The following is a 12,757-nucleotide window of genomic DNA, read 5'->3' as shown; positions in this document are numbered from 1 at the left end:
AGGTGCGAGAGTTAGCCTAAAAGAGGCTAGATAGAAATGGGCCAAGCAGTGCTTAAAAGAATACAGTGTCTGTGTAGTTATTTCAGGCCATAAGCTAGCAGGCGGCCCGGGGTGCTGGGGATGCAGCCCCGCCGCACCTATTACAACACTGAGTGCCACTCAGAACTTAAAATCTGAATAAAAGTTATAAATATTGATCTTTTTGGACTTTACAATGAAAGGTAAATATGGCTTACATATTAATAGCACCTATCATACAGGGTAGTCAGGCAATAATTATTTAGCCATAAAAGATTTGACCAATATTAGGGGCCACTTTTATGGGGTGACTTCTGAGGAGATCTTAACTGTGGATAAGAGTGTAAGGATTAGAAAATGTTAAGTAGGAGGAACAGAGATAAGAATCACAGAGACAAAGGGTGGTAAAAGAAGGGCAACTCAGCGAATACTAAATGCTGAATATACCCAAGTTATTTTCCATACACTTTTAAACCTCATTACAGAGAGGAAGAAGACAAAAGTCTGCTTTAACATGATGCAAAGAACAATTAAAACAGTTACTTGCTTCAATACTTGAGATACTGTTAGTTTTGAAAACTAAAAGAGAACAGATTTATCTATTTATGGTAAATTTCAAATAATTTTTAAAAATATCTTCCTGTTCTTGTGACATCTGTTTTCCTTTTAAATATGTAATACTAACGATTAAATGCTATTATCATCAGTATCATCAACTCATTTCATGTTATGTATTCATGTAAAGGGTTGTCATGCATAATATGTAGGTATCATAACTTCTAGAATTCTAACTATGTGTAAGAGTTGATCAAAATGTAGAATGAACATCCAGAAACCAACTGAATCCCTGGGATCTAAAGGGTTTGTGTTAACTGAGAGCTAAGAGATTACAAAATTCACCATAAGTAAGTCTGAAATTTAAATTAAAATGTTGAAACTTAAAATTCCCAAACATCTGGGAACCCATTCAATATATTGAACATATTGTTGACACCGTCTAGCTGACCATAACTAGTTTGACGCTTTGGGTGATTTACTCTAGCAGGTCAGAATGAATTTAAGGCTTCTCTGTGATTGATGTTACTAGAAGAGAAAAGCAATTGTCCTAGTTTATATCCACAAACAAGTAGTGTGAAGGTTATATGCAGGCCCCATAAGGTAGAGCTGAATGTTCAGGAGAGATAAGTTAGTATGGTCATTATTACAAGATCAAATTATTTTAACCCACCTTGGTTCCAGAGAAAAGAAAGCAGAATTCTGGTAAAGTTATTAGTGCTAAGAGAAAACTCACTTCTATGAAGTAGTTGCCTTCCAATTTTGTCTTAAGGTGAATATGTGTCTGAGCACAAGATTTTACCCTTGAAACTTATTTGAAAGTTCAAAGAAACATTTTAATAACATTAAAGATGATAATAAGGTATTGTAATAAAATATGATTTGTTCAGAATTATGAACAGAAAATATTGAATAAAAAAGACATTTTCATGAATAAAAAATCATTTACAAGACATTTTTAGGAGTACATATGAAATATTAACTCATTAATATTAATTTCAGAAGATAATAACAAATTGTTAAAAATAATAGAAAATACCAATGGTAATAACGAGTAACTGAAAGAAAATTAAGAATTCATTTCTTTGAAATTTTAGATACAAATTTAAGGGGACAAATGATATTATGATCTGAAACACATATTAGAGCCTTATAAAGACTGAAAAATATAAAATTTGCTTAAACATATATATTAGGTTTTCTAATGTATACTAAAATAATAAATATAAAAAGACATGTCAAAGATGCTTAATACCAATTAGGTGGTGACATAATGTAAGGAAAAACAAAGTGAATTACACTTATACCAGTATGCTATTAATGTCTAAGATTTAACAACATTAAAGCAAATTGCATTATCTATAATCGGCAAATTAATACATAGTCTTCAGTCATTGAGAAGGATGTCAGCATGTGACTGGATTATAATGCATAGTTTTTATTTTATTTTATTTTTTTTTTTTTTGAGGGTTGAAGGACTGGTTCTTTATTTCAAAATGTCACGAGTTGATATTCAGTATCAAAACAGTTGCACTATGGGGTTCTCTCTGGACAGGAGTACAAACAAGCCAGTAAGCTGCAGCATGTCCACCTGGAACAGGCCTTGAAGAGACTGCCGAAACACGGTGACTGGGCGGGGACACTCGAAAGATCGGCACACTGCCAGCCCACAGACTGCAAAGGATTCTCACAGCCAATGGGTTGACCAAGATAACCCAAGTCCCCAAAAGCAAAATTTCAAAATAATATAAAATTTAAAAAGTTTTTTACATAAGCTATTCAAGATTCCTCCAGCACTGGCTGATACGAAGCACAATGAGATGGCACTTTAAGAGACAGCAGCTTCGGGAAAGGCAATGAGATGACGTCCACATGGCTAAATCAGTGGCACGAACATAATCTTCCTTTTCTTTCTCCCTCGGGGCAGGTGAACACTAAGGGGCAGCATGATCCGTATGAGCAGTTAGGAAGGGGCGGAGGGGAGACCAGTGGGGCTGGGGCCGCGCAGTAGCATGCTTGCCTGGCATGCACAAGGCCTGGGGGTGAGGCATCTGCGATGCCTCGCCGGCTCATTTGGTCACGACTGATGGAAAAAGTAAAACATAAAAAACAAGGTTAAAGTTGTTCAAAGATATCAAAGATGGAACCTTCACAGCCCGGAAGAGTTTTTGTTTCTGGCTAATTTCCTAGAATTCCCTGTTGTTTGGCTAGGACTTGGTGCAGAGAACTGAGGTGTCCCACAGTGGAGCCTGCTGGGCTCTGCTGGCTGTCCTGTGTTCCTCCTCTATGGAGAGAGCAGTATCCATTAGGCCGGCAGGTCACCTTCCAACAGTGACAAGGAACTGGGCTGCTGCTCCAAGCTGTGGAAGTGCTTGGAATGTTACAGTGGTCGCTAAGACAAAAGGAATCACAACGTGCAGATCCCAAGAGCACTGAAGACAAATGCATTGTGCTCACACTCCCTTAAATATTGTTCCCAAAGGTGCTCAGTCCCTCCATCTGGGAACTCTGGGAAGAGGCTGACACAGTTTTATGAAAAAGACATGAAGGGTAGAGGGGAGGCAGGAGGGAAAGCAGCCTTCAGTTAAAAAGATCAGCCCTCGGTTTCAAGGTCAGCTTCAGGCAGGCTGGCCTCAGGCGGAGTCAGGGTCAGAGGGAGGAGCGGTGGCAGGGCGGGGAATAGGGGGTGCTCTACATCTCATTCAGGTCCAGCAGGGTCTGGTCCAGCATCCTTTGTGTACAGAGGTGTTCCTCTTTGGTGCACTTCAGTTTATCTTCCAAGTCATCAATGGTCTTTTCCAGTTTGGCTACCGATCTATCAGCAAACTCGGCACGGGTCTCTGCCTCCTTGAGTTTGTCAGTAAGAATCTTTATCTCCTCTTCATACTTGTCTTCTTTCTGAGAGTACTTTTCCTCAGCAGCACTCAGACACTTCAGGTTCTGGTCCATCAGTCTGATCTGCTCATCCATCTCTTGGTAATCTGCCAGCGCGGCCCGTTCCTCTGTGCGTTCCAAGTCTCCTTCAATAATCACCAACTTACGAGCCACCTCTTCATACTTCCTGTCTGCCTCTTCGGCAATGTGCTTTGCTTCCTTTAGCTGGATCTCCTGAAGTTCCATCTTCTCTTCATCTTTTAGAGCTCGGTTTTCAATCACTTTCATACCTCTCTCGCTCTCATTAGCAGCCTTTTCTGCTTCCTCTAGCTTCTGCAGAGCAGTGGCAAGGCGCTCCTGAGCACGGTCCAACTCCTCTTCAACCAGCTGGATCCTACGGTTTAAGGAGGCCATCTCGGCTTCAGCCTGCTCCCGGGCCCGCCTTTCTCCCTCCACTTCCCGCTGGAGGCGCTCGGCCCTCTCCTCGGCATCATCCGCCTGCTGCTGCAGAACCTGGATCTTGCGCTTCACCGCCTCGATGATGGTGATCCCTGCCATGGTGCCCACCCAGCTGCTTCTGGAATTCGGGGTCCTACCAATGCATAGTTTTTAATCATAGTTTCTCTAATCATAATCTTAACCTTTTTGTAAACTAACGATTGAGTCTCAGTCATTTAATATTACTTCCATTTATTTTGTGAATATGAGTTCATGTGTGTTTAAATGGGGTCTTTTGGGTTTTGATCCAAACTTTCCTCATGAATTAGGAATCAAAAAGGGCAATCATTGATGGGGAGCTCAATCAATGACTAGGTGAAACTCTGGATGTGACATCTAAATGCAATTGCTGTCAAGACTTGAGAATACTAGCCCACCAATGGTAGTCCAGCTAGACAATACATTTGGAAGTTGAAGATTTGTAGCTAGTTTTGATGTGATATTGTTACTTAGAATTCTACATATGTCCTTGTTTCAAATAGTTAATGACAGAACATTGGAAACTATATTTATTTATTTATTATTTGTTGGCTTATTTCTTTATTTTTGTCAGATGAGATCAAATGTGTATATTCTCAGCAGTATGCTTTTGAATGAAAGACATATTGAAGATGTCAAAGTATTATTAAATTTGCTGTGTCAAAAATACATTTTAATCTATTCTAAGATAGTACAGACTTTCAGTCATGGTAAAATGTCTTGCTTATATAAAATGCAAGTACACTTATGGATGTATCAGATCCCACTGATTTCTTCAGTACTACAAAACTATAGTTACCAACTTCTTTCCTGTAGGGATAAGTCCCGCCCTTTAGGGGGCGTGTTCGCCTCGGGCTAATGTTTACCTATAAATCTGGCAAGAGTGCTCGCAGTGCTTGCTTCTGCTTTCCTGGACTCCACAGAAACGGTGGTTCTGTAAGTCTATTTCTCCATTAAAGCTGTATATATATTTTTACAATCTACATTCGTTTACACCGTTACACTTTCCTTTTGCAACTCTAGTATTTTTTAATAATAACAAAAACAAATACTGGCTACATATATATTTAGTAGGTACATATATATTAGTAATAACAGAAATAAATACTGAGTAAATATGTATATATAGTCAATATATTTATAATCAGTAACTATATATATATATTTATTTAGTCAGTATTTTTTTCAGATACTGTTAAGAAATATATGTGTGTGTATTATTAATTTAATTTGTGGTTCTTCTAATGCTAAATTCATGACTGGTAGGACAAAAGGGTTCTTTACATTTAGAAACTAACACGGGAAAGAAGTTTTCCCTTGGTAGCGAACAATCCTTGTTAACTAGAATAGTTCGTTATGACAGGGGAATATATTTTGGGAGGTGTTGTAACTCTGTTTCAAATAAAAGAAAACTCTTGATCTTAGAAAAAGAAACTTCCTCAACATTTTATTATTGTATATCAATAAATCAAGGTAAGAATTATAACTTATCTAATTCCTAAGAGCGTAGACTGGATTTGACTAACAAGTTTGACTTCTTTTATTTTTGCATTTTTTGTTTTCACATTATTTTTGCATTTTTTATATCAGCATTTGGATAAAATTACACGAAGTAATTCAAAAAATTAATTATTTATTTTGGTTTAAGTTTCAAACACTATTTGTGTTTGGCTTTACACTGTTTGCGACAAATGATGATATATGATGACTATGATCCTTAATTCATCACGATTTGATTTGATATGGAGTGATGAATTATGGATCATAGTCACCAAAATCAACATGGAATTGGTAAGATGTATTCAATTATTATTCTCTGTCAGGCATGTATTTAAATGTTTCAGTGATATGACATCTCAGGAACATATATCATAAAACTCCACCTATCTTCAATAAAGAATGAAATGTATAGTGAAATCACTGGCGTGGCCTTGATACCTACAATAACCACAACTGGTTCTAGTGGCAGAGCGTCAATATCTATCACAAGTGAATCTGAAAATGTTATAATTATTGCATATTTTCATTTGGCTCCACAGAATCTTTTATAGAAAACTCTTCAAAAAACAAGGCAATTATATATGTAAAAGACCATAAATGAGACCATAAAGACAAAACTCACAAGCTCATCTCAATAATATTTTTTAAAAGTCTATATCTTCTTTTGTTTGCATATTAATTTCATTTTCTAAAGTGCATTAGTGAAATACAATACAGTGTATATTAATGGTTTTAATTAAAGACACACTATCTAAATGAATGAAAATCACTGCTTCAAATGTGAGAACAGCTAATATTTATAAAGATTTTAAATTAAACAAAATGCCAGTAGTTACTTGAAATTTCTGCTGAATTTATTTCATAGCATGAAAATGAGAATCTAAAGATTTATAGATGACACACCTCACACCTGCAGATATGAGATAGAGAGGTAGAGATAGAGGGGGAAGGTGAATGATTTGAGAAAGTTTGTTTTAGTAATTTGTGTTTATAACTTGCCTACAGGAGCTGAGGAAATATCTTGGGTGTAGACAGCGCTTCTAGGATTCATAAGGCTGTGGTTTGGACTGCTGAGCCAGAAACAAATGAAACTAGAGAGTAAGTACCATTTGTCAAAAATGCGGTAGTTACTATATCTTTTGATTTGTCTATGGTGTCAAATAATTCCACAGATGTAAAAATGTAAATTCTCAATGCATAGATATTACAACTAATTTACAAAATTTAAATGTAAAATAGAATCAAATATGGTCTTCAGTTTATCATGAATTTTTCAATGAAAGAGCATTTATAGAGAAATATCAGGATGAATTGAGCTTTAAAAAACCATACTAGAACATTGAATACATTTTTCATTAGATAATAAATATGTGAATAGAGAATTTTTATCATAATAAAAGAAAACAATTTTGGTATTAAAGAGGCAACTGAAAATTAAATAATTCTGAAATTGTCACAATGGTTACTTAGATAAACATTTAAAATATTATGTGTCATCATGCAATTAACAAGAATATTTATTAATCACTCAGTAGAAAGATGTTAAAACAACAGCATTTATTTCAAACATATAATTAGTGCCAAAGAGTATATGTTAGAACAAATTATAATTTCATCAGTATATATGTATATTTTTATGAATATATTTGTAAGCAGAAATTTAAAATCTGTGAATATGACAATATCAATTTCTGTATAATAAAATAATACTGAGTAAAAGGAAGTGCAATTCTGGTTGAATCATCCCCACAGATGAAACACGCACACATCAAGGCAGAGGAAAATACTTCCACAGTGACACAGTTTCTCCTCCTGGGATTCTCTGACCTTCCAAACCTCCAGGGCTTTCTATTTGGTATGTTCTCCATAATGTATGTGACTATCATAATTGGAAACAGCTTCATTATTGTGATAACCAGAATTGATCCTACACTACACAAACCCATGTATTTTTTCCTGACTAATTTCTCTTTTTTGGAAATCTTTTATGTATCAGTCACTCTCCCTAGGATTCTGTATAGCATTTGGACCCAGGACAGAAGCATTTCTCTTCTGGCCTGTGCCACACAAATGTGTTTCTTTCTAATTTTGGCAACTACAGACAGTATTCTCCTGGCTGTGATGTCCTATGACCGTTATGTAGCTATCTGCAACCCTCTGCACTATCCTCTGGTCATGAATCAGACAAAATGCACACAGCTGGCAGTGGGCTCCTGGCTTGGTGGCTTGCCTTTCCAGCTAGGGCAAACTTGTCAGATATTCTCTCTACATTTCTGCAATGCTAACCGGATTGATCACTTCTTCTGTGACATACCCCCTGTGCTTAAGCTGGCCTGTGGAGATACTTCTCTTAATGAGCTGTTTGTCTTTTTAGTGACTGTCTTGCTTGCTGCAATCCCTTTTTTATTAATATTGACCTCATATAGCAAAATCATTGCCACCATTCTGAGACTGCCCACTGCTCAAGGACGGGCAAAAGCCTTCTCCACATGTTCTTCCCATCTGGTGGTGGTGCTTTTGTTTTATGTCTCTGCATCTATTACCTACTTAATGCCAAAGTCTATACATTCTGCAGTAAGTGACAAACTCCTTTCTCTTTTTTATACCATTGTGACTCCCATGTTTAATCCCATGATATACAGCCTTAGGAACAAGGATGTAATTGCAGCTCTGAGAAGATTATTAATTAGAACAGTACAATAGACTTATGTTAAAGTGATTAAATTGCAACCATAGTTCTCACATAGACTGTTACATATGCACTTTCCCTTTGAAATATTACTGTTATGACCTCCCTTTGCTACTTTTGAAAGTTAGTATAGCATGACTTTTCTTTAAAATCACTAACCAAATTGCTTTATAGTTTATGTTGTATGTCTAATAAAACATTTTAATTAAAATTTTCTTTGACATTTTTCTACATGTGTGTAATACATTCCCTAATCTTATTAAAACTCAATTCCTCTATCAAAATTCTTCCCCACATATAGGTGTTTTTGCTGTTTCATGACCCATTGAACATAACTTAAGCCCTCTATGTGATCACAGGTTTGAATATATTATGCATAATCAACCTTAGGCATGGATTCCTGTTCATTCTCATTGAATCTGTTAGTAGATAGGATTTATGTAAGCAGAATAAGCTTTCTCATCATTTTCTTAACTTATTTTTGATAGTGTTATTTGTAAACATATGTATTTCCTAAATACAGACTGCTCAGTCTTTTTAATGTTATTTGTTTGCATACTTTTAGGGATGATCATTTGGTTTTGGATAACCAATTTGCCTGCTCTTATTCTGGAAAGACAAAAGAATATTTGTTTTTCTGTTAGTGTTCTGTTGTTGCCTTTAGTTGTTTGGTACAGGTCAAGCTTTCTTGACTTTCCCCACTCCGGCTTAGCCTGTCTATTGCTGTTATCCTTGTTTAGTTAAATTTTAGTTTATCACATTGGTGAGATTTTGTTTATTCACACACATAGAAATGATACAAAACTTTGCAAATGACTTTTAGTAATTGAATATAGCATTTACGTTCACTTAAAATAACAAAATGAATTTCTAGCCAGACAGGATAGCACACTCCTTTAATCCCATCACCCAGAAGCCAAGGTGGATATCTTTGAGTTTAAGGACAGCCTGACCTATAAGAGGTAGTTCCAGGACAGGCTCCAAAACTACAGAGAATCCCTCTATTAAAAAACAAAAAAAAAAAGGAAAAGAAAAAAAAAAAGGAAAAGAAAATGAATTTCTAAAGTCAATGTCTGAATTGTGTTTATCTTTGTACAAAATATTCAATAGAATAGAATCAAAGTTTTACTAAGCGACTAAATGGGAAAAAAGCATGCAAAAGATGCTTAATACAATTATGTAGTTGTTGGAGACCAACTTGAAGAAAATATCTCTTGCCAGGTTAGGGCCATTGAGAATCAAAAATATAGTAACGAAAATGAAGACATGAAAATAATAAGACAGAAAGTCATAGAATAGTATCGGGAGGGAGTTTCAGTGAATACTGAAATAGCCTGCGTTTAATTTCCAATTGCTTACAATACCCCAAAAGGTAGGAGAAAGACAACAAAAAGGGCATTAACATGATACAGGGAAATGACCAGACCAGTTGAAGTTTGTGGGCTTTATCCATAATTAAACATTTTGTGACTATATCAAAACAAGGCAAAGCTGAGTCAGTGAGTCGCCATGATTGTCCCACTCCAGGCAGATGCAGGTTAAGATCATTCCTGGTAAGCCGGCTCGTGGGCTACATGGAATAATAGAAATGGGTTAGATCAATATGTAAGAGCTAGCCAATAAGAGGTTGGAACTAATGGGTCAGGCAGTGATTAAAAGAATACAGTTTCCGTATAATTATTTCGGGGCATAAGCTAAGCTAGCCATGCGGGCGGCAGGGTGCTGGGGACACAGCCCCGCTGCTCTTATTTCAACACCAGTTGAAGTTTGTGGGCTTTATCATTAAACATTTTGTGACTATATCAAAACAAGGCAAATGAACACTGTAGACCAAAATATTCTGTAAACAAACAGCTCTCGGTGGAATCCAATGTTATCTCCTTAAAAGAATTGGAACACCCAGTTGGATCCTTAGACTTTTGTTTGAGGTAGAAACATATCTACTTCTCTATTCCTGAAATACAAGGTCTGGTTATTAGCCACACCTGTTGACAATAACCTTGATAGAGCAGAATGCACTATTTAAATCTAGGTGGGAGTTTTGTTTGAGGTAGAAACATAATAACTTTGAAGGAATAGAGGTTAGTCCCTCTCTGACCTTTGGTCAGCATGGCAATAGGATCATATTTTTGGGCTTCCACTTGTAGTGACATAAAAGTAAGTTAAAACAAAGTGACTTATAGTTACAGCAGTAAGCTATTAATATATAGGATTTAACCACATTAAAGCCAATTACGCCATCCAAAATTGACACATTGATCCATAGTCTTCCATCATTGGGAAGGATGTCAACATATAGACTGGATGATAGTGCGTAATTATTAATCGTAGTTTTTTTTTAATCACAATCTTAACATTTCTGTAAATTAATGAAAGAGTCTCAGTCATTTCATATTATCTTCCATTTATTTTGGGAATGTGAGTTAATGTATGTTTATATGGGGTTTCGGGGGTTTTATCAAAATTCTCCTATTGAATTTGAAATCAAGAAGGACAACCATTCATTGGTAACTCATTCAATGATTTGATGGACCTCTGAATGGTATTTCTAAGTGCAAATGGTGTCAATACTTGATAATACTAGCCCATCAGTGGTAGTCCATTTAGGTAATACATTTAGAAATCTGTCCTCCCAGGTACTGTCGATTTGTAACTAGATTTGATGAGCGATTTTTATTGGCAATTCTACATAACTTTCCTGGTTCAAATTGTTCAGATGAAACATGGACAATTTTTATTTATTTATTTATTATTTGTTTGTTACTTTATTTATTTTTGTCAGTTGAAGTAAAATGTGGCCCTTCTCGGCAATATATTTGTGAATGAAAGACATATTGATGTCGTGAAAATGTTATTAGATTTGTGGTGTCAAAAAGTACATTTTAAACTACTCTAAGACATTACACACTTTCAGTCATAGTATAATGTCTTACATAAATAAAATGCAGTTACACTTTTGAAATGTGTCACAAACCACTGACATCTGTACTATGAATACATAGACAGGTGGATCACAGCAAGTTTTGACATCTAGTTGTCCCATAGCTCAATAAATAACAGTGCTGAAAAAGTGTTTCAATTACTGTTTCTTTTCCACTGGGAAGCCTTAGTTTCAACCTTCAGTGCTATAAAATGTATAGTTACCAATGACTTATATTTTCTGTTCTAGTATTTCTTAATAATAACATAAACAAATACTGACTACATATATGCATATATTGTATGTATCATTAATTTAATTTGTGTTTCTTGTTTTGCTAATTTATAACTGACACAACGAAGAGTTCTTAACAATCAGAAACTAACACGGAAAAGGAGTTGTCCCCAGGGTAGAAAACACTCCTTGTTAAGTAGTTAAGTGCATTATGACAGGAGAATATATTTTGGAAGGTGTTTGACTTCTGTTTCAAATAAGAGAAGCTCTTGATCTTATAAAAAAATTCCTCATCATTTTACTACTGGATGTCGTTAAGTCAAGGTAAAGATAATAATTTACCTAATTCCAAAAAGCACAGACTACATTTGATTGATCACAGATTTGTGTTCTTTTATTTTTAATATCAGCATTTGGATAAAACTACAAGAAGTCATTTTAACAATATTACATTATTTACCTTTTGGCTGAGTTTCAAACACTTTTTCTGATGGGCTTTGCACTATTTTTCTGTTAATTATTTGTATATGATACAGAGAAAACAGGTTATATAATTCGTTTTCATGTGAAAGAATAATACATTAAGGATCACGGTCATTAACATCAACATAGAATGGCTAAGGTGAATTGTTATGATACAATGCACCTAGAGAATGAAAATGTTGAGTGAAGATCACTGACTTGTGCTTGAAACCTACAATGATTGAAACTGCTCCTAGTGACAGAGTATTAAGGTCTTTCACAAGAGAATCTGAAAATGTTATAGAATTATTTATTATTTCATTTTCAACTGGCTTGACAAAATCTTTTCCAGGAAAACTCTTTAAAAATGTTGCAATTTTATATGTCTTTAGCATAAGTGTATAAATAAACTTAAAGACAAAAATCACAAGCTCATCTCTATAATTTCAGAAGATTCTATACCTATTTTATTTTCATATTAATTTAAATTTCCAAGTATATTACATGTTTTAATTAATACCATTATGTCGACTTCAAAGAAATCATTGTTTCAAAAATACTAACAGTTAATTTTTATAAAGTATTTAAATAAAAAGTGACAGTGGTTACTTGAAATTTCTACTGAATGTCTTTCTTAGCATAAAAAGTGAGAATCTGAAGACTTACAACTGACACACCTACACACACAGACATGATATAGGGAGACAGAGAGACAACGAAAGGGATGTTAAATGATTTGAGTTTGTTTTTGCAATTTGTGTACATAACTTGCTTAAAGGAACTGAGCAAATACCTTGAGTTTAGACTGCTTGACTAGCCTTCAAAAGGCTGTGGATTAGACTATTGCACCAGAAACAAATGACACTGCACAGTAAGTACTATTTGTAAAAAAAGAAAGGAAGAAAGAAAGAAAGAAAGAAAGAAAGAATAAAGAAATCAGTAATTATTATATATTTTGGTATTAATGAATTCCAAATATGTAAAAAATATATCATGTGATTGCATAGGGGCACAGCTTATACACCAAA

The 12,757-nt window shown here is 35.1% G+C and overlaps 2 protein-coding genes across 3 annotated transcripts; one reads left to right on the top strand and one right to left on the bottom strand.

Annotated features, from left to right (window-relative positions):
• Positions 1–2,672: 2,672 nt before the first annotated feature.
• Positions 2,673–4,038, bottom strand: LOC101989307 (tropomyosin alpha-3 chain-like). 2 transcript variants are annotated; one of them, XM_005363280.3, is made up of 2 exons: positions 3,874–3,941; positions 2,673–3,739 (listed from the first exon to the last, which is right to left on the bottom strand). In XM_005363280.3, exons 1-2 carry the CDS (start codon positions 3,939–3,941, stop codon positions 3,265–3,267), a joined length of 543 nt encoding a protein of 180 aa, XP_005363337.1. In that variant the 3' UTR covers positions 2,673–3,264. The 2 variants fall into 2 exon arrangements, with proteins under 2 accessions (XP_005363337.1, XP_005363336.1); XM_005363279.3 differs by having other exon boundaries at positions 2,673–4,038.
• A 3,138-nt stretch (positions 4,039–7,176) lies between these two features.
• On the top strand, positions 7,177–8,127 carry LOC101997970 (olfactory receptor 10AG1-like). Its single transcript, XM_005363467.1, has one exon. The coding sequence runs from the start codon at positions 7,177–7,179 to the stop codon at positions 8,125–8,127; it is 951 nt and encodes a 316-aa protein (XP_005363524.1).
• Positions 8,128–12,757: the final 4,630 nt, after the last annotated feature.

This window comes from Microtus ochrogaster, linkage group LG9, assembly GCF_000317375.1.
Source record: "Microtus ochrogaster isolate Prairie Vole_2 linkage group LG9, MicOch1.0, whole genome shotgun sequence".
Lineage (NCBI taxonomy): Eukaryota > Metazoa > Chordata > Mammalia > Rodentia > Cricetidae > Microtus > Microtus ochrogaster.
The sequence above is the reverse complement of the archived record's forward strand: the minus strand, read 5'-3'. Positions and strand labels throughout refer to the sequence as shown.

Coding starts and splice junctions, on each gene's coding strand:
- LOC101997970 (XM_005363467.1), top strand. CDS start 7,177: ATGAAACACGCACACATCAAGGCAGAGGAAAATACTTCCACAGTGACA.
- LOC101989307 (XM_005363279.3), bottom strand. CDS start 4,005: ATGGCAGGGATCACCATCATCGAGGCGGTGAAGCGCAAGATCCAGGTT.